Source organism: Gopherus flavomarginatus, chromosome 16 (assembly GCF_025201925.1).
Source record: "Gopherus flavomarginatus isolate rGopFla2 chromosome 16, rGopFla2.mat.asm, whole genome shotgun sequence".
NCBI classification, from domain to species: Eukaryota; Metazoa; Chordata; order Testudines; family Testudinidae; genus Gopherus; species Gopherus flavomarginatus.
Window position 1 is genome coordinate 2254678 of NC_066632.1, and position 23605 is coordinate 2278282.

Genomic DNA, 23605 nt, shown 5'->3' on the forward strand with positions numbered 1-23605 from the left:
GGATGAAGCTGTTGGCATAGGCTGTGTCAGGGAAGGGGCCATCACCCCTAGTTCAGAAGGGCAGGGCCCTCCCCATGCAGGCAGCCTGCAATGGGTTCTGCTGGGCTGTGGGGGGAGAAGGAAAGGGGAGTGGTTAATGCCCAGGACATCTGTCTTGTACCCCCACCTACATTTCTGAGCAGGCTCTTCTGCTGGTAGTAGCTGATGACGGGCTCGCACAGCGAGTAGTGAGTCTCCAGCCGCTGGCGGATGCAGCTCTCATGGTCATCGGCCCGATGGCCAGTCTGGCCCCGCAGCAGCAGCCGCTGGATCATGGTCTCCGTTGAGCAGTCCAAGACGATCACGATGTTGGGAGGACGCCCCACCTGCGGCATGGTAACCCCCCTGTTCAGGGGGGCAGCCTCACCCTGGCAGGCTGCTCCCTGGCCAGCCACCAGGAGTGGGGGGCAGCCCCAGGGCCAGCTGCGAAATGGGCACCAGGCCGTTCCCGTGCAAGGCAAGAGGACGGGGTGGGGGCAGAGGCCAGCGCCAGCCCATGACGGAGCCCTCCTGGGTCCGAGTTAGGGAAGGGGGGAGAAGTGGCTGCGTCTCCCGCATGTGCTCAGCCCCTCTGAATGCCTCATGCTGCCTCCCTCATCTACCTCCTGGGTGTAAACACCACCCCCGCCTTGCTCTGGCCAGGGGCTGCTTGGCCTTCCTCTCCCCGTGGCACTTACCACACGCTCAAAGTCCTTGGCCTGGTTGAGCTCCCGGGGGAAGCCATTGACCAGGAAGCCCTTCGCCTCCTCTCTCTGCAGCAGGTTGGCGTTCAGCAGGTTGAGGACGAAGCCCTGGGGAGACAGGAGCCCCCTCAGCGCCGGGGGGGAAGGGCTTTGTCCAGAGTCACCCCTGGCTGCATGAGCCAGCGCCCCACCTCCCCTTGCCCATGAGACTTGGGCACTGGAGGGACCCCAGACCCCCACTCAGCTCCTCTCCCATGTGCCTGCCAAGCCCCAGCAAAATCCTTCTACCAGGCACCAGCTGGGCTGAATCCAGACTGGTAAAGGGGGTGGGAGAGGGATGAGCAGGGCTGGGTATGGCAGGGGGCAGAGCCGGGAGCCTGGTGCTTGCAGAGGGCAGTGAGAGCCAGCGGGCGGCATCCCTGCAGCCCATACTGCCCGGGGGACGACTCTTGCATCCTCAGGGCTCTTCTACAGCCTCGGAACATTCCTTGGGGCCCTGAGGAAGTGCCAGGCGCTGGGCTGATTGGTGGGATCATTTCCCCCGGGGGAGCTGGGGGCTACTGCAATCCATGAGGGGGGATGGGGGAGCCTCACTGAAGGCACGAGTGCTCCTTTCAGCATGATGTCCTTGATTTGTCGCCCCTGGCGCGTGGGCTCGCTGGCCTCTGCCCGCAGCAGGTTCCCCATGCCCAGGTGCTGGAACTGGTACTTGGCAGCCAGCCTCTCACACTGTGTCCCTTTGCCGGAGCCTGGGCCTCCTATCACGAAGATGATGACTTGCGACTTCAGCATCTCTGCGGCGAGAGACAGAGGTCAGGCAAGAGGAAGGGGTGAGACAAGGATCTCCCAGGGTGCAGTGGACAGGCCTGATGCTGCTCAGTTTGATGAGATCCCAGCCCAGAGCAGGGTGGCTGCGGGCACAAAATAGGCACTATGGCTGCTGCTCGATGGGGAAAATAAGCTAGAGCAGGGGTTGGCAACCTTTCAGAAGTGCTGTGCCGAGTCTTCATTTAGTCACTCTGATTTAAGGTTTCACATGCCACTCATACATTTGAATGTTTTTAGAAGGTCTTTCTGTAAGTCTGTAATATAGAACTAAACTATTGTTGTATGTAAAGTAAAGAAGGTTTTAAAAATGTTTAAGAAGCTTCATTTAAAATTAAATTAAAATGCAGAGCCCCTCAGACCGGTGACCAGGACCCAGGCCATGCGAGTGCCTCTGAAAATCAGTTCGCGTGCTGCCTTTGGTACCCGTGCCATAGGTTGCCTACCCCTGAGCTAGGGGAAGGGACCTGGAGAGCCTGGCAGTGGGTACTGAGCTAGACGGACCCATGAGATCCTGAAAACCCAGGTGGCAAGGCTAGGCTGGTGGGTTTTGCATCCCATACTCCCTCCAAGCCAACCTCCCATGTTCCTATTGCAGTGAGATCAGGGTACGCCCCAGACCAGTGCCTTCCCCCTAACTCCCAGCCAAGCTAAAGTGCTACTAGCAAATATGCACGGTTTTCCACCTGGAGCCAAACGTCCTTCTGTTGACCTGCTGGCCAAAGCAACAGTTCCCAGAAGAGTCGCATGGTACCAAGAAGACAAATTAAATCCTCCATCAGGGCCCAGCCTCGCCATTGCTTGGGCAGATTTGTCCCTTCCCATAAAGGCTATTTCCCAGCCTTCTCTCAGCTCTGACCGCTAGACCCCACTCCCCTCCCAGAGCTGGGAATGGATGCCAGAGCCCTGGCTCCCTGGGCTCTAACCAGCACAACATACCCACCCATTCATACATTTTGATGCCCCCTGAAAGCACAGCAAGCCCCACCCCGCCATGCCCCAGAGCTAGCTTGCCATTTACCCTGCAGTTCAGGATTCAGAGGCTTGGCAGTTTTAGGAAGCCGGGACTGGCAGAGTCCCATCTTCCAGGGCACTGACCGTTCCCCTTCCCGGGGGCCCCCCCAAAGGTGCTGGCCTGGCCTGCAGTCCTCAAGCTCCCATGTAAAACTAATCTGGCCATTTTAGCCCGGGCCCTGCTGCTTAGCCAGCCGGGCTTTCTGATGTCACAAGGCAGCCATGAGCTGGCCTGTCGCCTGGGGACAGGATCAGCTGAGCTGGCGCTGGGATGCGTGGGAGGCAATTCCAGTCTGTGCTGGAAGTGGGGGGAGGCAGAGAGGAGGCCAGAGCACGTGGCCTAGTGACCAGAACGATAGAATCAGGACACCTGGGATCCCTCCCAGCTCGGCGACTCGCTGGGCCTCAGTTTCCCCCAGGGGAGGGGGCTAGTTTCCTGGCTCCGAGATCTCCGGACGGGCCTAGTGACCCTGTCTGACCCCCCGGACTGTGGGCAAGAGGCAGGAGAAGGGCCCAAGGAGACAATGGGGCTGGGCTGGGGGCAGGGGCAGCCTGGCCAGGATCCAACATAAGAGCAGCAGCATTCCCCCCTCCCCCCCGGGGGGACAGGCCCCGTGTCCCCCCTCCCCCACCCCCGGGGGGACAGGCCCCGTGTCCTCCCCTCCTTCTCCCACCCCCACCCCCGGGGGGACAGGCCCCATGTCCCCCCCTCCTCTCCCACCCCCACCCCTGGGGGGCGACAGGCCCCGTGTCCCCCCCTCCTTCTCTCACCCCCACCCCCAGGGGGACAGGCCCCGTGTCCCCCCTCCCCCACCCCCGGGGGGACAGGCCCCGTGTCCCCCCCTCCTTCTCTCACCCCCACCCCCGGGGGGACAGGCCCCGTGTCCCCCCCTCCTTCTCTCACCCCCACCCCCAGGGGGACAGGCCCCGTGTCCCCCCTCCCCCACCCCCGGGGGGACAGGCCCCATGTCCCCCCCTCCTTCTCCCACCCCCACCCCCGGAGGGACAGGCCCCATGTCCCCCCCTCCTTCTCCCACCCCCACCCCCGGAGGGACAGGCCCCATGTCCCCCCCTCCTTCTCCCACCCCCACCCCCGGAGGGACAGGCCCCGTGTCCCCCCCTCCTTCTCCCACCCCCACCCCCGGAGGGACAGGCCCCGTGTCCCCCCCTCCTTCTCCCACCCCCACCCCCGGAGGGACAGGCCCCGTGTCCCCCCCTCCTTCTCCCTCCCCCACCCCCGGGGGGACAGGCCCCGTGTCCCCCCCTCCTTCTCCCACCCCCACCCCCGGAGGGACAGGCCCCGTGTCCCCCCCTCCTTCTCCCACCCCCACCCCCGGAGGGACAGGCCCCGTGTCCCCCCCTCCTTCTCCCACCCCCACCCCCGGAGGGACAGGCCCCGTGTCCCCCCCTCCTTCTCCCACCCCCACCCCCGGAGGGACAGGCCCCGTGTCCCCCCCTCCTTCTCCCACCCCCACCCCCGGGGGGACAGGCCCCGTGTCCCCCCCTCCTCTCCCACCCCCACCCCCGGGGGGACAGGCCCCGTATCCTCCCCTCCTTCTCCCACCCCTGGGGGGCGACAGGCCCCATGTCCCCCCCTCTACACCCCCCCCACGAAGGCCGTCGTGGGGGTAACCTCGCCCCTTTTCCCGGGGGCGGGGCACGGCCGTGCAGGTTGCCATGGCAACCAAAAAGGGCGCTCCGGCTTCCGGTCATGCGCAGGGAGCGAGGGAGCTCCGGCTTCCGGTCATGCGCAGGGAGCGGCGCACGCGCAGGCAGCCGCTCTGTGATTGGCCTGGACGGGGCGCTTGGCGCGGGGCAGCGTCCGGAGAGGCCGCGGCCCGTGCGTGGCAGGCGGGGTAAAGGTCACGGGTCGCTGAGGGGGAGGGTCAGTAGGACTGGGCTGGGGAGTGGGGTCACTGGGGGAGGGGCTGGGGGTGAGGGTCACTGGGGTGGGGGAGGGAGGCTGGGGGAGTGGGGTCACTGGGGGAGGGGCTGGGGGTGAGGGTCACTGGGGGAGGGGAGGGAGGCTGGGGGAGTGGGGTCACTGGGGGAGAGGGGCTGGGGGTAAGGGTCACTGGGGTGGGGGAGGGAGGCTGGGGAGAGGGGTCACTGGGGGAGAGGGGCTGGGGGTGAGGGTCACTGGGGTGGGGGAGGGAGGCTGGGGAGAGGGGTCACTGGGGGGAGGGGCTGGGGGTAAGGGTCACGGGGGTGGGGGAGGGAGGCTGGGGAGTGGGGTCACTGGGGGGAGGGGCTGGGGGTAAGGGTCACTGGGGTGGGGGAGGGAGGCTGGGGGAGTGGGGTCACTGGGGGAGAGGGGCTGGGGGTAAGGGTCACTGGGGTGGGGGAGGGAGGTGGGGGAGAGGGGCTGGGGGTAAGGGTCACTGGGGTGGGGGAGAGGGGCTGGGGGAGTGGGGTCACTGGGAGAGGGGCTGGGGGAGTGGGGTCACTGGGGTGGGGGAGGGAGGCTGGGGAGTGGGGTCACTGGGGGAGAGGGGCTGGGGTAAGGGTCACTGGGGTGGGGGAGGGAGGCTGGGGAGTGGGGTCACTGGGGGAGGGGCTGGGGGAGTGGGGTCACTGGGGTGGGGGAGAGGGGCTGGGGGTAAGGGTCACTGGGGTGGGGGAGAGGGGCTGGGGGTAAGGGTCACTGGGGTGGGGGAGAGGGGCTGGGGAGTGGGGTCACTGGGGGAGGGGCTGGGGGTAAGGGTCACTGGGGTGGGGGAGGGAGGCTGGGGGAGTGGGGTCACTGGGGGAGGGGCTGGGGGAGTGGGGTCACTGGGGTGGGGGAGAGGGGCTGGGGGTAAGGGTCACTGGGGTGGGGGAGAGGGGCTGGGGGTAAGGGTCACTGGGGTGGGGGAGGGAGGCTGGGGAGTGGGGTCACTGGGGTGGGGGAGGGGCTGGGGGTAAGGGTCACGGGGGTGGGGGAGGGAGGTTGGGGAGAGGGGTCACTGGGGGAGAGGGGCTGGGGTAAGGGTCACTGGGGTGGGGGAGGGAGGCTGGGGAGTGGGGTCACTGGGGGAGAGGGGCTGGGGGTAAGGGTCACTGGGGTGGGGGAGGGAGGCTGGGGGGGAGGGGCTGGGGTAAGGGTCACTGGGGTGGGGGAGGGAGGCTGGGGAGTGGGGTCACTGGGGGGAGGGGCTGGGGGTAAGGGTCACTGGGGTGGGGGAGGGAGGCTGGGGGAGTGGGGTCACTGGGGGAGGGGCTGGGGTAAGGGTCACTGGGGTGGGGGAGGGAGGCTGGGGAGAGGGGTCACTGGGGGAGAGGGGCTGGGGGTAAGGGTCACTGGGGTGGGGGAGGGAGGCTGGGGAGTGGGGTCACTGGGGGAGAGGGGCTGGGGGTAAGGGTCACTGGGGTGGGGGAGGGAGGCTGGGGGAGTGGGGTCACTGGGGGAGAGGGGCTGGGGGTAAGGGTCACTGGGGTGGGGGAGGGAGGCTGGGGAGTGGGGTCACTGGGGGGGAGGGGCTGGGGGTAAGGGTCACTGGGGTGGGGGAGGGAGGCTGGGGGAGTGGGGTCACGGGGAGAGGGGCTGGGGGTAAGGGTCACTGGGGTGGGGGAGGGAGGCTGGGGGAGAGAGGCTGGGGGTAAGGGTCACTGGGGTGGGGGAGGGAGGCTGGGGAGTGGGGTCACTGGGGGGGAGGGGCTGGGGGTAAGGGTCACTGGGGTGGGGGAGGGAGGCTGGGGGGAGGGGTCACTGGGGGGGAGGGGCTGGGGAATGGGGTCACTGGGGTGGGGGAGGGAGGCTGGGGAGAGGGGTCACTGGGGGGAGGGGCTGGGGAATGGGGTCACTGGGGTGGGGGAGGGAGGCTGGGGAGTGGGGTCACTGGGGGAGAGGGGCTGGGGAGTGGGGTCACTGGGGGAGAGGGGCTGGGGGTAAGGGTCACGGGGGTGGGGGAGGGAGGCTGGGGAGTGGGGTCACTGGGGGGAGGGGCTGGGGGTAAGGGTCACTGGGGTGGGGGAGGGAGGCTGGGGAGAGGGGTCACTGGGGGGGGAGGGGCTGGGGGTAAGGGTCACTGGGGTGGGGGAGGGAGGCTGGGGAGTGGGGTCACTGGGGGGAGGGGCTGGGGGTAAGGGTCACTGGGGTGGGGGAGGGAGGCTGGGGAGTGGGGTCACTGGGGGAGAGGGGCTGGGGGTAAGGGTCACTGGGGTGGGGGAGGGAGGCTGGGGAGTGGGGTCACTGGGGGAGAGGGGCTGGGGTAAGGGTCACTGGGGTGGGGGAGGGAGGCTGGGGAGAGGGGTCACGGGGAGAGAGGCTGGGGGTAAGGGTCACTGGGGTGGGGGAGGGAGGCTGGGGAGAGGGGTCACTGGGGGGGAGGGGCTGGGGGTAAGGGTCACTGGGGTGGGGGAGGGAGGCTGGGGAGTGGGGTCACTGGGGGGGAGGGGCTGGGGGTAAGGGTCACGGGGGTGGGGGAGGGAGGCTGGGGAGTGGGGTCACTGGGGGGAGGGGCTGGGGGTAAGGGTCACTGGGGTGGGGGAGGGAGGCTGGGGGAGTGGGGTCACTGGGGGAGAGGGGCTGGGGGTAAGGGTCACTGGGGTGGGGGAGGGAGGCTGGGGGAGAGAGGCTGGGGTAAGGGTCACTGGGGTGGGGGAGGGAGGCTGGGGAGAGGGGTCACTGGGGGAGAGGGGCTGGGGGTAAGGGTCACTGGGGTGGGGGAGGGAGGCTGGGGAGTGGGGTCACTGGGGGGGAGGGGCTGGGGGTAAGGGTCACGGGGGTGGGGGAGGGAGGCTGGGGGAGTGGGGTCACTGGGGGAGAGGGGCTGGGGGTAAGGGTCACTGGGGTGGGGGAGGGAGGCTGGGGGAGAGAGGCTGGGGTAAGGGTCACTGGGGTGGGGGAGGGAGGCTGGGGGAGAGAGGCTGGGGTAAGGGTCACTGGGGTGGGGGAGGGAGGCTGGGGAGAGGGGTCACTGGGGGAGAGGGGCTGGGGGTAAGGGTCACTGGGGTGGGGGAGGGAGGCTGGGGAGTGGGGTCACTGGGGGAGAGGGGCTGGGGGTAAGGGTCACTGGGGTGGGGGAGGGAGGCTGGGGAGTGGGGTCACTGGGGGAGAGGGGCTGGGGGTAAGGGTCACTGGGGTGGGGGAGGGAGGCTGGGGAGTGGGGTCACTGGGGGAGAGAGGCTGGGGGTAAGGGTCACTGGGGTGGGGGAGGGAGGCTGGGGAGTGGGGTCACTGGGGGAGAGGGGCTGGGGGTGAGGGTCACTGAGGATGGGGGGGTGGTGAGGAAGGTTGGTACTGAGAAGGGCGCTGAGTGGAGCAAGAGGTCTGGGGCTTGGGATGATGGGGGTGGGGAGCTGTGGCTGGGGGGATGCCTGCTGGTTGCCAGGCTGTGGAGTGGAGAGCGGGGTGTGTGGTGGGGCAGAGCGAGGGGGAGAGGCTGAGCCCTGGGGTGCTGTGGGGGGTGCTGGGCAAGGAGAGGGCTCTGGGGGGGGAACATCAGAGGTACAATAACTCCTCACTTAAAGTCGTTCTGGTTAGGTTGCTGATCAGTTTGGGAACATGCTCGTTTAAAGTTGTGCAATGATCCTTTCTAATGTCTTTGGCCTCTGCCTGCTTTGTCCACTGCTTGCAGGAAGAGCAGCCTGTTGCTGCTAGCTGGTGGGGGCTTGGAACCAGGGTGGACCGGCAGCCCCCCCATCAGCTCCCCTAAGTTCCCTGTGCAACAGCTGCCAGCAGGCTAGCGAATGCAGCTACCCCTCCCCCCACTGCCATGTGCTGCTCCTGCCTTCTGCCTTGGAGCTGCTCCCCAGCCTCCTGCTTGCTGTGCAGGAGGGAGGGAAAGGTGGGGGGCTGTCAGGGTGTCCCCTTCCCCCCTGCTGCTACACCCCACTTACCCCTTCTTCTCCATTTAGAGCAGGGTGGGGACAGGCGGGAGAGAGACAGAGACAGCCTGGGCAGCAACTGCTCTCTCAACTTCCTGATCCGCTTAAAAAGACAATGCACTTAAGAGTGGGTCAGTTTACTTAAAGGGGCAGTGTGCATCTCTCTCTCTCCTACACACAAGGGGTGTGTCTGTCTCTGCTATGCTGTCTCCCCTCCCCTCCACTCCTGCTGCCTTGTAGAGTGTGAGGCTACATTAACAACAATGAGTTAACCCTTGAGGGCTCAGCTGAGGGCTAGTTCATCATTGAGCAGCCAGGCATTACCTGGGAAATATCCCACCCTCTGACTCCACCACCTCAGCCAAGCTTCACAATCATCATAGCTGTGAACAGTATTAAATTGTTTGTTTAAAACATATACTCTGCTTGTGTGTGTGAATGTGTGTGTGTGTGTATATATATATATATATAATATATATAGTTTTTTGTCTGGTGAAAAAAAATTCCCTGGAACCTAACCCCCCCATTAACATTAATTCTTATGGGGAAATTGGATTTGCTTAACATCGTTTCGCTTAAAGTCTCATTTTTCAGGAATCTAACTACAACGTTAAGTGAGGAGTTACCGTATGTAGTGATTGTTAGGGGACTTCTTTAAAATACTGGATGTCATTCAAGGCCTCTGCATGCAATTTAACCCTCCTAGGGCCTGGAAGGAAGCACCCTTGGGGAGGGCCAGGCCAACTCACCCGTGGGAGGGGGCCATAGAACTGGGCACATGAGACAGGTTCAGTATTGTGTCTTGGCTTTATACCTTTGTCCAATATCATTCCCAGCACCAACCAGCAGACCCCACTCCGTTCCCAGCGCTGGGAACAGAACCCAGGAGTCCTGGCTCCCAACCCCTTGCTCTAGCACGGCTTCGCCAACGGAGTTACTGGCCGTCTGTTCTTATCCCCAAAGTTCCCTGCTTGCGTCAGCTTCTCCTTGTCTCTGCTTGAGGATTTTTGATTCTCCTGGCTCCCCTTCCCAACCCCACGCAGGTTTCTGCCAGTTCTTGCTCTGCTAACCTACTGGAAGCACTGACTTTTTGTTTCTGTCTTAGATCCTTTCCTGGAAGCCCAGGTGGACTCACGCAGCCCCATTGCTGCCAAAATGACCTCCCTGGTAAGTTCTCAGTTTCCTCTGTTTCCCAAACCTGGAGTCATCATAGGTTTGGGAAATATGCCCTGTCTCCTTGGCCTAGACTGATATGCCCATCTAGTTCAGGATCCAGTCTCTGAGTGACTTGTCTTGAGTGCCCCAGAGGAAGCTGCTAACCCTTCATCGCCTGCCAACTCTTCTCTTATGTGAAAATCCCTTCCTGACCCCAGCTAATGCCGTGAAGCAAGAGGACAGAGAGCCCTTGTTAATTTCTCCCCAGCTAGCCTTAAGCATCTCCTGTGTCCCCGGCTGTGATTGGGGAGGGGGACTCCCTGACTAGCCCTTGGGTAACGCACACCCCTGAAATGAAACCTCAATCTTTGTTCTCTCCCCAGGGCACGAGTAACCAGTCCGTTACAGAGTATGTGGTGCGAGTACCCAAGTGAGTCCGTTCTCTCAGATTTGCCAGCCCTCTCAGCTTACTTGCTGAAAGCTTATCTCCCTGGGGAAAACAGAAAACCACAGTTTAAGATGCCAGAGTTGAGAGTGGAGGTGGGGGAGTGTCCCTTGCATTGCTAGGTCAAATCAAGCTCAGGTCACTGTTCTCTGACAACGGATGAACCGAGTTGTAGGTCTCAGCCCGTCTCCCTGGTTGTCCAGCCTCTGTTTTGATTGATCTAAACACCATGCTTCCTGCTGAGCCTGAGGCCATGTATATTTGGCGTAGTATGGTGACTCCCCAATTGAGATCAGGGCCCTTTGTCCCAGACCTTCATGGCGTCTGCCCTGAAGAGCTTGCAGTTTAAATAGATAAAGGGTGGGGAAGGGAAACTGAGGCACGGAGCGGGACTGTGGTTTGCCCAAGATCACCCAGTAGCACAGGGCAGGGAATTGAGCCATGCCGCCTGTTGTATCGTATAAACCGCTGACTCCTACTGGACCCTGTGGTGGGTTCAGTACAGAGACGGGGACCTGAATGGGGCTTGGGGGCCGAATGCCCCAGGGAGGGGGGCCAGGCAGGGCTGAGGCACGCTGGCAGCAGTAGCCCGGGTGCGCTTAGCATAGTGCCAGACTTGCAGCGGGGAGCGTGGGGATGTCACTTGCTCCTCGAGCTGGAGCTGCTGGCCGCTCAGGTGTCTGCCCTCCTCTTGCTGCAGAAACGCCCCCAAGAAGTACAACATCATGGCCTTCAACGCCGCCGACAAAGTCAACTTCACCACCTGGCACCAGGTAGGTGCCCCCTAGCCCCACACAGCAAGGGCAGCCTGCCCGCTGCTTGGAGGCACTGCCAGGTGCCGGAGCTCCCTCTGTGCTGATGGCCTGGCCACTCGAGCCAGGTGCTGGACTCCGGATGGATCGATAGTTGTGACTGCATCTGGGGCCGGGCCTGCCAGCAAGGCTAGAAATACTGGGCACAGCGTCCCCCATAATGCAGTGGGCCACAGGGCAGCTCTTGCTTCCCTGCCATGCTGGGGAACACATCAGGGTCCATCTAGGCCCCCTCCTTTGCACTGATCGATCCCTGATACTGCAGAGCCCTCTCGCAGTGCCCCGGGTGCAGGGCTGTTCTCTGGGCCTGGCGAGGAGTCCCAGGAGGTGGCTCTGTTTCAGCCCTGAAGCCCAGCGTTCGCTCTGGCTCTTAGTGTGCAGAGCTGTGGGTGACCTGGGCTGAGTCATGGCATGGCCATCGCTAGCTCAGTGCCGCAGGGAGCTGAGTGGGCACTGCCGTGCAGCGCTGAGGGACCAGACGCAGCGAGGCGACCGAGCTGGGGGGCTTTTCTTTCCCTGGGGCCGGGGAGGTGACATTCTCCTTTGCTCCCTCCCACAGGCGAAAATGGAGCGAGATCTCAGCAACAAGAAGATCTACCAGGAAGAGGAGATGCCGGAGTCGGGGGCCGGCAGCGAGTTCAACCGCAAGCTGCGGGAGGAGGCACGCCGCAAGAAGTACGGCATCGTCCTGCGGGAGTTCAAGCCTGAGGACCAGCCCTGGATCCTCAAGGTCAACGGCAAAGCTGGGCGCAAGTGAGTGGGGGTCCCAGGGTCCGAACCGTGAGCACTGGGTCCAAACACAGGAGCCCCTCCAGCCTGCCCTCCAAGCCCCAGCTGTGCTGGCCAGCAGCCTGCTTTGGAGTGGGGGGGTTAGGATGCGGCCCTAACCCCATGCCATGGGGCAGAAGAAGAACCCAGGAATCCTAGGTCACTCTGTCCCTGCTCTGACCACTAGACATCACTCCCAGGCTGCACTCCTGGCTCGGAGGGAGTCCTGCCTCGCCAGTCCCCTTGCTTTTACCACTGGTTTCCGCTCCCTACCCAGGGTCCTGGCTTCCAGCCCCAACTGCTGGGCCATCGGACCAGATCCTGGGTGCCCCCCTGAATCCAGCTCTCCCTTCCCTTGTGTCCAGGTTCAAAGGGGTGAAGAAGGGTGGCGTGACCGAGAACGCCTCCTACTACATCTTCACACAGTGCCCTGACGGCGCCTTCGAGGCCTTCCCGGTCAGCAACTGGTACAACTTCACCCCCGTGGCCAAGCACCGCACCTTGACGGCCGAGGAGGCGGAGGAGGAGTGGGAGCGGTGAGTGAGGGGCACGGGCTGCCCCTGCCCTGCTGTCACCAGGAGTCCTGGCACTCTCTAACCCGTGAGACTCCACGCCCCTCCCTACAGGGGGACTAGGACCCAGGAGTCCTGGCACTCGGTGCTCTAACCCACAAGACCCCACACCCCTCCCTACAGGGGGACTAGAACCCAGGAGTCCTGGCTGCCAGGCCCCCTGTTCTACCCACTAGACCCAAACGGGGATTGTCCCTGGGATTGGCTGACACAGGAAGGTCTGTGCTCCTGGCAGCTCAGAGCTGGAGGACGGGCTGGGGGTGCAGTGTCTGGGTGTGACACATGCTGCAGCCGGGGCTCCTTGTGTCCTGCACAGTGTCACGGGGTAAGGAGTCCCCTTGTGTCACCAGCCAACCGACTGGCGCAGGCCCAGCTGCTGCTAGAGGCCTCCTCTGGCCCTCTCCCTGCCACTTCCAGCAGGGCAGGCGTGGAGCTCAGCACCGGCCTTTCTGGGTCCGGCACCCTCCTTCTAGCCTGGAACCAGGGAGCCCTGCTCCTTTCCCTGTGGATCATACGGGTTTGGGGGGGTCCCTTCTCCCCACCCCCTTGCAATCCCAACAGCAGCCCCATAGGGCTGGGTTTCACCCCATCCCAGCAGAGCCCCTCTCCCCTACGGCGGGGTCAGGCCGTGGAGGGGGTCTAACCCCCTGCCCTCTCCCTCCCAGGCGGAACAAGGTGCTGAACCACTTCACCATCATGCAGCAGCGGCGGCGGAAGGACCAGGATGACGAGGAGGAGGAGAAGGAGAAGACGAAGAAGAGGAGCAGCGAGCTGAAGATCCACGACCTGGAGGACGACCTGGAGATGAGCTCAGATGAGAGCGAGCTGAGTGACGCTGATGGTGAGGGGCCCCTGGGGACTGAGCCAGCCCTGGGACCTCCAGGCCCCCTTCTTCTGAGGTTACTGAGCCAGCCCTAGCCTGGGCCTTCAGCCCGGTGCTGCCCCCTGCTGGGGGTCATGGGTGTAGAACAGCGACTCCTTTCTCACTCATGGCCTGGGAGAGGAGCCCTGTGTCCCAGCTAACGGGTGACCTGGCTACTGCCTAGGCCTGTGTCACGAGCCCTGCCAGCATCTGACCCCTGTGCCTTCGAAGCGTGGTGCTCCCTCTGAGAGCCTGCAGCCTGTCACGAGTCCCCATGCAGAACTCTGGTGTCCTGGTTCTCGGTCCCTCCCTCTTGCTGGGCCTGTGGCTGTCACCTCCCCCCCAGGTCCTGCCACTGAGCCAGCCGCGGGCTGTTTCCCCAAATGCTGCAGGGGAGAAGGCGGCCAAGCCCCAGAAGAAAACCCCGCTGACCAGGAAGAAGAAGAAGAAAAAGGGCTCGGACGACGAGGCCTTTGAGGACAGCGACGACGGAGACTTTGAGGGGCAGGAAGTGGATTACATGTCGGATGGGTCCAGGTAAGGATGGGGCATTAGGGGCGAGGCCTGCTCCGCCCCTCCCCACCGGGACAGGGTGCCTGGCTCAGCTCCACTCAGCTCCTCACCTGGTGGTGCCTGTGCCCATTAAGCAGCATGTTCTGTTCCCCACCTGTCCTGGGAACGTAGATCTCAGCTGTGCCCTGCACAGTTAGTCTTGGCAGAGGCAGGTTCCCTCCCCCACCCCCTTTGTGCCAGGCTGTCCCCCATCAGCTCCTTCTTGTGTCTTGCAGCAGTTCGCAGGAGGAGGCAGCAGTGGGGAAGCCCAAGGTGACGAAGGAAGAGGACGGTCCCAAAGGTACGTAGCAGATACAGGGCCCCAGTTGGAACCGCTGAGACCTGGTGGCAGCGGCGGCACCCGTCAGACCTCAGCGGGGCCCTTGGTGCCTTCGCGACTGGTTGGAAATTCTCCGTTGAGGCTGCTTTCCGGTGGAGAATCGGGTGTTCAGCCCTGTTCTGCAAAAAGCATCCGTTCTCCGTGCAAAAATCCGGTTGCTTAAATAGAAAACTGGCAGGTGAAATAGCTGGCTTGGGTTGTGCTGCCCCAGTGCCTCGTGGAACACGGGGCTTCTGGCCCCCGCTTCCCACCCCCTAACCTCGGCAGCACCTTGCTCCTGAACTGGCTTGGGGGCGGGGGCGGGTTGTTGGCTGTTCAGCACTTGTGCCCTTGTGGGAGGGGCTGCAGGGTAAGAACGGGGCCGCGGGGCCCTGGGTTGGGAACGCGCAGTACGATCGCTCGGTCGGCCTGGCGATGGGGGAGCTCACTGCTCCATGGGCATCAAATCCGGGCTGCAAAATGGCTCCTTCCTGCCCCGAGCCCGCTGTCGGTTGGCTGCCCAGGGATCGACGAGGCGAGCGAGAGCAGCGAGGAGAGCGAGGAGGAGAAGCCTGCCGAGGAGAAGGAGGAGGAGGAAGAGGAGAAGAAGGCCCCCACCCCTCAGGAGAAGAAGAAGAAAAAGGGTGAGTGTTTTGGGGAGGGAGGGGGCTGTACCACGGGGGGCCGGGGTGGTGGTCTCTGCTGCTGGGTCATCAGATTGGCACTGAGCTACGCAGGGTCTCAGTGGGGACTGAGGTCTAAGGGATAGTGCTGGGGGGGGAGGGACTAGGTCTCCTGGGTTCTTTCCCGAACTGCCACTCACTCACTCAAGCCCCTTGGTCACTCTCCTTTTCCCCCCCTCCCCAGGCAGGGCTGGGGCTGAGCCCCTGTGGGAGGGTCTGGGGAAGGAGCTATGAAATCACTTTGAGAATCCCTGCTCGTTAATCCTTAGAGCGCCGGTATCTACCAAGCTGCCTCCTCCAAAGGGAGCTGCAGAAGGGACAGGACTCCTCCCTGCGCTGCCCCACATCCTGCTCTCAGTTGATGCTGTGCCAGCTGGCCCAAGTGGGGGGAGTTCCCTTCACTGGGGTGGTGCTGTGCCTGGAACTCCTCCCCCACCTCACAGCCCAAGGCTTCTGGTTCAGGTCTCTGGCTAGACAGTGTGCTGAGCGAAGAGCCCCGGGGTGGCTGGAGCCAGGGGCCATGGGAGGGCAGAAAGAGAGAGAGAGAGCTCTGACCCCAGCACCCCATGGGGCTGGAGATTGACAGGTGATTCAGAGGGGAGGGGCTTGCTGTGACCCCACCCACACCATGTGTTGCAGACAGCAGTGATGAGTCGGAGACCTCCGAGGAGAGCGACATTGACAGCGAAGCGTCCTCGGCACTCTTCATGGCGGTAACCCCGACGCGCGTCCTTTGGGAGGGCGGGGTCCTGGCTGGGTTGCCTGCTTGGGGGCTCTGGATGCTCGGGGCTTTGGCGGGATCCCAAACCTTTAGCTCGTCTTTGAGCAGCGTCCCCGTGGGTGCTCTGCGTTAGGTGTTTGCGTCCCTGTGCCTAGGATCGCAGGGTTTTGGTAGCAGTGCCCGTTTGGGCCACACCTGTGCTCCCGTCTTGCGCCCTGTGTGGCAGCTGCGTAGCACTGTGCGGCCCAACCGCCCTTGGCCTGAACCTCCTAGCGAATCTTCAAGTGCCCTGGTTCTCGTTTCGTAGTGTTGGTTACCATCTTCCTTCCTTCTTTCTAACAAAACTACCTATTTTTTCCCCCTTTCCTTGTCATTACCCCCCGTAGGTTGATTCCAATCAGGGGGTTATGCCCGGATCCCCCGGATTCAAACGGTGCCTCTCCTGCCAGGAGGCCATCCCCATCAGCGACGGGCACCCCCATTGCCTCCTGTGCTTGGGAGAGGCACACTTGCCCCAAAATTGCACACACTGCCTTAACCTTAAGGTGCGCAGTCAGAAAGCCTGTGACCTGAAGCTGAAACCCCAAATGAAGGAGAGCCTGCTGCGGCCAGCCTCAGACCCTGGGCCTGGGACCCCCCCTGGACAACGGTCACCATCAGCACCAGCTGCTCCACGCTCCCTGCGGGCTACAAAGACGAAATCAACAGATTCCTCACAAAAAGATGCTAAAAAACGAACCCCACGTTCGCCCACCCAGGAGCCAAGGAAAAGAAAGAGGTCCCCAGCAAGATCGGTAGCTTTGGCACTGACTGGTGTAATACTGAGCACCTATGACACCCCTGGGACCTCCGGTATTGTGGACGCCGGTAAGTCCAAGGACCCCAAGAGGGCAAGACGAGACAAGACTGCACCATCTGATGACGGAGGCAAGGAAAAGCCCAAAGCCTCAAAGACGGAACCGACCAGCCACATGGCACCAGGCACTTCGGTGGCGCCGCCTGCTGGGCGTTCAGCGGAACGCAGAGCAACCCTGGCGCTGACAAGACAGTCGGCACCGATGCCGACACAACTACCTCCCATGGTACCGAAGACGTCCCAGGAGTTTAGATTCCCAAAAGACGGATTTGTCTCTGAGACGCCAGAGTCTCCACCGCTCCGTACCGGGACGGCTGCGGTACACAGCAAACCTACCCATTCGCCGTCACCATCCAGGACTGCCCCCGCCTTCTCCAGCGGAGACGAGGAGGAAAACGATGCTTATTCTGTGCCCTCACGCAGCTGCTCTTTGCGTCGAGATGCGGCACAACTTGACTCTTCTGCCTGCCGTAGGTACCAGGAACCCAGAGGTGACCCAACACCCTGGTATGGACACCCATGGATGCCCCCCTTCATGCCTATGCCCCCCCAGTGGCCTTGCTGGGATCCATGGGCTGCTTACAGGCAACAGTCTTCCAGGCCACCCAATACCCAGAGGGAGAAACCAAGGCACTCCTCGTCGTCTTCAGTGTCCAGACCTCCCGAGCCTGAAGGAGAATCTGTCAAGGAGCAGGAGGAAAGGCTCGAGCAGGAAGCTACGCCTGCACCCAATATACCGTCGTCCTCAGCGGCCAAAGCAGTCGTGCCGCCTCCACCGTTGTCGGCTGATGATGATTTCCGACAGCGTCAGGAGCTGTTCAGACGGATAGCGGATTCTCTCCACATCCCGTTAGAGGAACCAAGAGAGTCGCGGTGCATGTTTCTGGATATACTGCCCACATCAACCAAGATCGGGCTGCCTATAGTTAAGACCCTCTTAGACTCAGCTAAAGCGGTCTGGCAAACTCCAGCCACGATCCCTCCCACCTGTAAGAGGGCTGAGAAGAAGTATTTTGTCCCCTCAAAGGACATGGAGTTCTTATCTTCGCTGCCCACACCGAATTCAATGGTGGTCTTGGCGGTGAACGAAAGGGAGAGACTACGTCTGAACAACCCATATGACAAAGATTGGAAGAAACTAGATTTGCTGGGCCGTAAAGCACACTCCTCAGCAGCTCTCCAATTCCGAATTGCCAATTACGAGGCGTTCATGTCAAGGTATAACCACACGAACTATTCAAAACTGAACGAATTTATTCAATATATCCCAGAGGACAAAAGAAAACAATTCCAGGCGGTCGTGACAGAGGGCCAGCTGCTGGCCAGGACAGCATTGCAAGCATCCCTCGATGCAGCAGACACGGCTGCCCGCTCCATAGCAACAGCGGCGGTCATGAGGCGAATATCTTGGCTACGTCTTTCGGGACTCCCAAAGTACATACAAGCTACAGTGGAGGATTTTCCCTTTGAAGGCTCCAACTTATTCGCTGACAAGACCGATGACTATTTCCGCTCCATCCGAGATTCAAGAGAGTTGCTGAGAGCATTACGTGTCTCCACGCCAAGGAGACGGCAGAATAGATACCACGCTACCTCAAGATCTCGAACCTCTGCATTTCCCCCACCTCAACGACTCTACGACCCGGAAATGACCGACACCTCCCAAATGTAACTGCCCCCGACATAGTCATGTACATCTCACCAACCCATCTCACAACAGAATATTGGGTTGAGGCTCCAAGGTGCCTCCCCCGGATCCATGTGCTGTGACCACCAGAAAACATCCATCCCTTTGGCGACTGCCTGACCCCGTTCTACCCAGTGTCACCTTGGACAAGTGGGTATTAGAAATGGTCACTAACAGATACTCAATGCAATTTCTCTCCCTCCCGCCAATCCACCCATGCCCACCCCCCACCCCCCCCGACACCTTCTGCAGGAAGAAATAATCCACTCGGGGGCTGTAGAACCAGTTCTGCTCCAACACCACAAGTGAGGCTTTTATTCTAACTATTCCCTCATCTCAAAAAAGAGCAGTGGGTGGAGACCCAGTCCTAGACTTCAGAACATTCAACAACAACAATTCAGGATGGTCACGTTAGCAACAATAATCGCAACACTGGACCAGGGGATTGATCTCGACCTCCAAGACGCATGTTTTCACGTTCCCATACACCATCTCCTAGAGATTCCTCAGATTTGTTCTGGGCTTGGATCCTGGCCAGTACAAAGTGTTTCCCTTGGGCCTCTGGCACCCAGGGTATTCTCCAAGCTCCTTGTGGTGTGGTGCATCTCCGCCAACAGGCAATTATGATATTCCCATATGTGTCCAGTTGCCTTCTCAAAGCCCCCTCTTGAGACAACGCAGTCCTGGCTACACAGAGAACTAGGCATTCAAATCAACACTCAGAAATCACCACTGACGCCTGTACTGCATCCAGAGTTCATTGGGCCCTACCCTGCTGCAGTGGAGGCCAGAGCCTTCTGACCAACACACAGACTTGCCACCCTAGCCAATTTGATCTCCAGGGTACCAAACCAGTCCACAGGCATTGGCCAGAACATGTAGACGACTACCAGGGCATATGGCAGTGCCCACCAGTGTTGTAAAACATGCCAGGTGCACAGGTATGGCTCCAGACAGAATACGTCCTGCACAGACACAGCTTAAACAAATCTCTCCCCAAGCCAATCTTACCCGTGTGAATGGACAAGATTCCAGACCTGGTGTGACAGTGTTTCACCTAGAACTTCTCCCTTGTCACTGGTACTGGACTGCATCTGAGAACGAAAAGGGCCAGGGCTGTCCTCAAGTTCAATCCAAATGGATCTTGCAGCCATCCCAACCTTCCACCGCAAGGTCGCTGGTCATTTGGTGTTCACCCACCCTGGAACAAGACGGTTTCTCAGAGGAATTTGAAATCTCTGCCTTGAAGTATGAGATCCCACTGCACCTTGGGTCCTTAACCTAGTCATGCGATGCCTGACTGGACACTCCTTGGAGCCCATGATGACCTACTTGCTTGTTCATTGGCTGTCTTCACTGACAGATGTTTCTCGTTACCCCCTCTCAATATAATCTTCAAAGATAGTTTCGTTGAGACCGCATCCAAAGTTACTTCCTAAAATACCTTCCTCACTGCCCCTGAATCGGCCTGTTTGCCAGCCATTGTTGTCCCTGAACCACGTAGAACTAAACGTTCCACACGCTAGACGGGCGCTTGCCTCTGACCTCCCAAGGACTAACCCTTTCAGAAAGTCACCACCATGACTCCTTCCTATTGCAGAAAGATCAGAGCTCAGCCGTACCTACACAAAGACTTTCACAACAGGTTTCCGACTGCATTCACCTTTGCTGTCATCAGTGCGGTTTGCCCCTGAAGGCACTGCACACGATCCATTTCCACGTCTCTAGCTTTCCCGACCCATGCGCCAATCACAGACATTGGTAAAGCAGTGCCCTGGGCGTCGGCACGCACGTTCCCGGAGCATGATGCCATAGTGCGAGTCACTACAGCAGGTGCTCGCTAGGACTGTCCGTGTGATCGTCGCTAACAAATCCAACCCCGAAGCCCTAGCCTTCCAGCGTTCTCCTGTCACCTAAAGTGCAGCACCCCCAGGGACACGACTCGCCCTGTGCGGTAACTGAGGTTCTTCGAGACGGGTGTCCCTGGGCGTGCTCCACTGCTCGCCCTCTTCCCTCTGCTTCAGAGTTCGGCCATGGGCTCTGCGGCATAGAAGGAACCGAGGCCGGTTGAGAAGAGGGAGCACGTGTGTGGCCCAAACGGGCGCTGCTATGGAAAATCTCTGATCCTAGGCGCAGGGAGGCGGCACCCGTAGGGACCCACATCTCGGAGACCCCTGGTTACTGCACAGGGTGAGTAACCTTTTCTCCCCAGGCAGCTGGCCGAGAGCTAACTTCCCTTCTGGCCTGTGTGCCCCGAGCTGGGGGTGTTCTCAGCCCAGCTCCTGATGGGATAGGGCTCCCCCATCTTGCTGAGCACTCCCCAACTGGAGGCCTCAGCAGAGAGCCCAAGGCTCCAATTCCCTTCTCGCCCCAGAGGGGTCCCGTGCTTGGCTCCGGCTTGATGGACTTGGATATCTGGAGGGGGGATCCTTTCCCAGGATGCAGAGTTGGCGCACTGTCCCCTCCAGCACTGCTGGACAGGCTGCCTTTTGGCTAAGACCCACCACTGCGGCCTTGATCCCGGCCCTTTTCGGGATAAGGGGGCAGTGACCCTGCTGCCCTGGCCAAACCCCTGGGGAGCCGATTCCACTCTGACTCACTAGCCCTCCCCTTGGTTTTCACCCGGAGCCGGGGGTCATCTCCCCTTGCCTCTGTGCCGTCATGGAGATGACACATCAAGTGTGGAGGATGCTGGGGGGTGGGGATGCCCGGTTGTTCCTCTGCACAGCCCCCCATGCCCTGGCTTGGCTCAGTGTGGGGTGCACTAGGGTGCATCTCAGGACGATGCCCAATGCCGGCTCCTCTTCTCACCCGACACCTAGAGGAGGAAAACTCCACCCAAGAAGGAGCGAAAGGGGTCGGCCAGCAGCTCCCGGGGGAACAGCCGCCCAGGGACGCCCACCGTGGACGCAGGCAGCACATCCTCCACGCTGCGAGCTGCAGCCAGCAAGCTGGAGCAAGGTAAGGGCTGGGGGGCGGGAGGGGGGCTGGCAGCATCGGGCACCACTAGGGCATCGGCCTCTGGGCTGGGGCTTCCAGGCCAGATGTTGGAACAGTCACAAATGCCAGCAGGGGGCAGCGTCCCCTGCAGCTCACCCAGCCCTTACACCAGCTGCCCAAGGGTCCAGCTGTTGAAGGCAGGGAAGGAGGGGTCTGGGGAGACCCCCGTGTGGCCTGGTTCCCGACCTCGCCAGCAGGAGGAGCAGAGCATCTGTCGGTGAGAACTGGGGACGGGGTCTGGCCAGGGCACTGAGCTGCTCCATCTCGGCGCAGGGAAGCGGCAGTCGGGATCCGGTGACCTCCCGACGGCCAAGAGGCTGAAATTGGACTCGGGACCTCAGACGACCTCGGGCAAGTCCACTCCCCAGCCACAGTCGGGCAAGTCCACCCCCAGCAGTGGGTGAGTGACCGGGGGCGGGGCTTCTCAGCCTGTGGGATCGGGGTCCATTGGCCAATCCCTTGGGGGTGGATGGGGCTTCTCAGCCTGTGGGATCAAGGCCCATTGGCCAATCCCATGGGGTGGGCGGGGCTTTTCAGCCTGCGGAATGAGGCCAATCCCTTGGGGGTGGGTGGGGCTGCTGCCAAGTGCTGGGGTTGGCTGGTCCCAGGGCAGGAGTGGCGGATGGAAGAGCCTTTGGGGCAGGAGGGGAGCCAGCGCATGGCCTCTGACTGGCTCGTTTGGGGACAGAGCTGGCCCCTGCCCCTGCCCCTGCCCCTGCCTCGCTGGGTGGTGCCTGTGGGCGTCCCATTCGGCACCTGTGAGCCCAGAGCCTCCCTGGGCGCCCCCTGCTCAGGCCCCGTTCTGCCCCCGCAGTGACGTGCAGCTAACGGAAGAGGCCGTGCGCCGCTACCTGACCCGCAAGCCCATGACCACCAAGGACCTGCTGAAGAAGTTCCAGACCAAGAAGACGGGGCTGAGCAGCGAGCAGACGGTGAATGTGCTGGCCCAGATCCTCAAGCGCCTCAACCCCGAGCGCAAGATGATCAATGACAAGATGCACTTCTTCCTGAAGGAGTGAGAGGTGGGGCCTGGGTAGGCCACGCCCCATCCCCTCCCCCACTCAGGCCCAAAGGGCAAAGGTCATCCTCCTTCCTGGGTTCAAAACCTTCCTGCTGTAAGAGCCTGGGCCCCCATGTCAGCTGTGAGGAGATCTGGTCCTGCTCCCCAAAGGACCTCAACCCATATCCCTCCACAGCCCAGCTGTGGCTGCTTCGTGGTATGTCCCTGTTACTCGCCTGAGAGATCTCGCTTGGGGCAGTCCCTGGGGCCCCTGCCTCCCTTGGGTGCTCCCTGAGCCCTGCCCCCCAGGGAGCCTGTGTGGTGCCCTCAAAAGGGTTGTTTCTGTCTCTCCCAAGGTGGGACCAGCGGCTGTCCTGCTCTCTTGTTACAATAAATGGGTGGCTCTTCGTGGCTCTGACCTGCGTCAGGGATGACTTATTGCTCGCCGAGGGCACGTGGTGCGTGGGGTGGGGTCCTGCTCTGAGAGGGGCTTGCGCTGACTGCCTGCCCCATAGCGGGGGTGATTCCCTAGCGCTTGGAGTCCAGCCAGGGGCAGGGCCTCTGCTGCTCAGCCAGCCCTGTGTCCGTCTCCCCCACTGCCCCCGGAAGTGGCTGCTCTGAGGGATGCCTGAGATGCCGGGATTAATTCCCCAGCCATGTTGTGCGGTTTGGGCGAGCATTCCAGCCGCTCACCGTTCCCCAGCTGGGGGGACACGTGGGCACCAGCCTGGCCCAGCGCCGCCACCTTTTATGGTGAAGCCGAGCGTGGAATCCAGGCCCGGGGTGACTTCATCCAACCTGGGCTGAGCCCTCGCCATGGAGGGCCAGGCCCTGTGCATGCATCCCCCATGGGCTGCGTGGGCCAACTCTGCTGGGGAGCATCCTTGGCCAGTGCTGATGTCCTGGCTGACCCTAATCCTTGACCTGTGGTGCTGAGTCCCACCCCAGAGGCAGCTGTATTTCTGAAACCCGTAGTCCAGCCGCCAGCATGCCCAGCTTCTGAAAGAAGCTTGTTCTCTCAGCCAGCAAGGGGGAACCACCTGCAGGAACAGTTCCTGGCCACCTGCCCCCCCCAGGGAAGCCAGCTGAGATCCAGCCAACTTGTTTCACAAGTGAGTACAACTTCTACTCGCTGCTGAGCCATGCAGGACTCGAGCTGGTGACATCTGGGCAAAACAGCCCGAGGCAGCTGCTCCTCCACCTGGACTGAACCTTGGCCTGGAGAGGGGGCGCATCTTAACATTCCCCCCCAGGTGCAGAGTGCAGGCTGTAGCCTGCCTAAGCTGTTTTTCCAGTGGATTAAGAGCTGAGCCGATGTGGAAAAGTCTTGGAGCCACCGGCCTTGATTTATCGTCCCGAGAAAGAACAATTCCCAGCCCTGCCCTGCCCTGCCTGCTATTTATTATTTTTTCCTCTGCTCCTCAGGAAAACCTCCAGGCTTTGCCCCAGGTGGGAGGCTGTGGAGACTCTGTTCAGGCCAGCTGAGCCTGCGGAGGCGCTGGGTGATTTATCAGCTCATTCACCATGTCTCTGCTTGGCAAGTTCTCCTGACCAAGTCCGCAGCACGGTGCACCCAAGAGCTGTGTCACTGGCCAGCGCGGGCCTCAAATGCTGGGTTGGGATTCGGCACATAGAGGCACCTGCCCTGGTTGATGAAGGTGGCTTGGTGGGTTCTGGCTGCCAGAGAGGAGCAAAAGCCCCTTGTATGAGGGCCCGTTACAGGACTGCAGCCCTAACCCCAACGCCAGGAGTTGCTGGTAGAAGAGCCCATAAGGGTGGCACGCCTGAGCTGGGAAAGGAGGGT

General features: G+C 61.7%; 2 protein-coding genes across 8 annotated transcripts in view; one reads left to right on the plus strand and one right to left on the minus strand.

Moving 5' to 3' along the window:
* Positions 1-23605, minus strand: part of LOC127035522 (adenylate kinase isoenzyme 1-like) — a 31542-nt gene that overhangs the window by 2742 nt on the left and 5195 nt on the right. The window contains exons 1-4 of one of the 4 annotated variants that reach the window (XM_050925513.1): positions 4195-4264; positions 1317-1516; positions 717-830; positions 171-365 (exon numbers count right to left, since the gene is read on the minus strand). In XM_050925513.1, coding sequence (XP_050781470.1) covers positions 171-365; positions 717-830; positions 1317-1516; positions 4195-4240 — 555 coding nt within the window. In that variant the 5' untranslated portion in view covers positions 4241-4264. Of the gene's footprint in view, positions 1-170; positions 366-716; positions 831-1316; positions 1517-1588; positions 1898-2568; positions 3093-4194; positions 4265-23605 lie in introns of those variants that run through there. The other 3 variants (XM_050925512.1, XM_050925514.1, XM_050925515.1) reach the window with 3 other exon arrangements.
* On the plus strand, positions 4316-22219 carry GTF2F1 (general transcription factor IIF subunit 1). Of its 4 annotated transcripts, XM_050925509.1 has the most exons (15): positions 4317-4412; positions 9475-9536; positions 9908-9954; positions 10670-10742; positions 11341-11534; positions 11915-12085; positions 12787-12962; positions 13376-13520; positions 13772-13836; positions 14379-14498; positions 15177-15250; positions 19932-19991; positions 20624-20762; positions 21075-21201; positions 21616-22219. In XM_050925509.1, exons 2-15 carry the CDS (start codon positions 9525-9527, stop codon positions 21818-21820), a joined length of 1608 nt encoding a protein of 535 aa, XP_050781466.1. In that variant the 5' UTR covers positions 4317-4412; positions 9475-9524; the 3' UTR covers positions 21821-22219. The 4 variants fall into 4 exon arrangements, 2 of the variants coding, with proteins under 2 accessions (XP_050781466.1, XP_050781467.1); XM_050925510.1 differs by lacking the exon at positions 19932-19991; XR_007769870.1 differs by lacking the exons at positions 21075-21201; positions 21616-22219 and having other exon boundaries at positions 4316-4412; positions 15645-19991; positions 20624-20662.

Coding starts and splice junctions, on each gene's coding strand:
- GTF2F1 (XM_050925509.1), top strand. Junction 12,963..13,375: donor CGAGCTGAGTGACGCTGATG/GTGAGGGGCCCC, acceptor CAAATGCTGCAG/GGGAGAAGGCGGCCAAGCCC. Junction 15,251..19,931: donor CCTCGGCACTCTTCATGGCG/GTAACCCCGACG, acceptor CTCTGATCCTAG/GCGCAGGGAGGCGGCACCCG.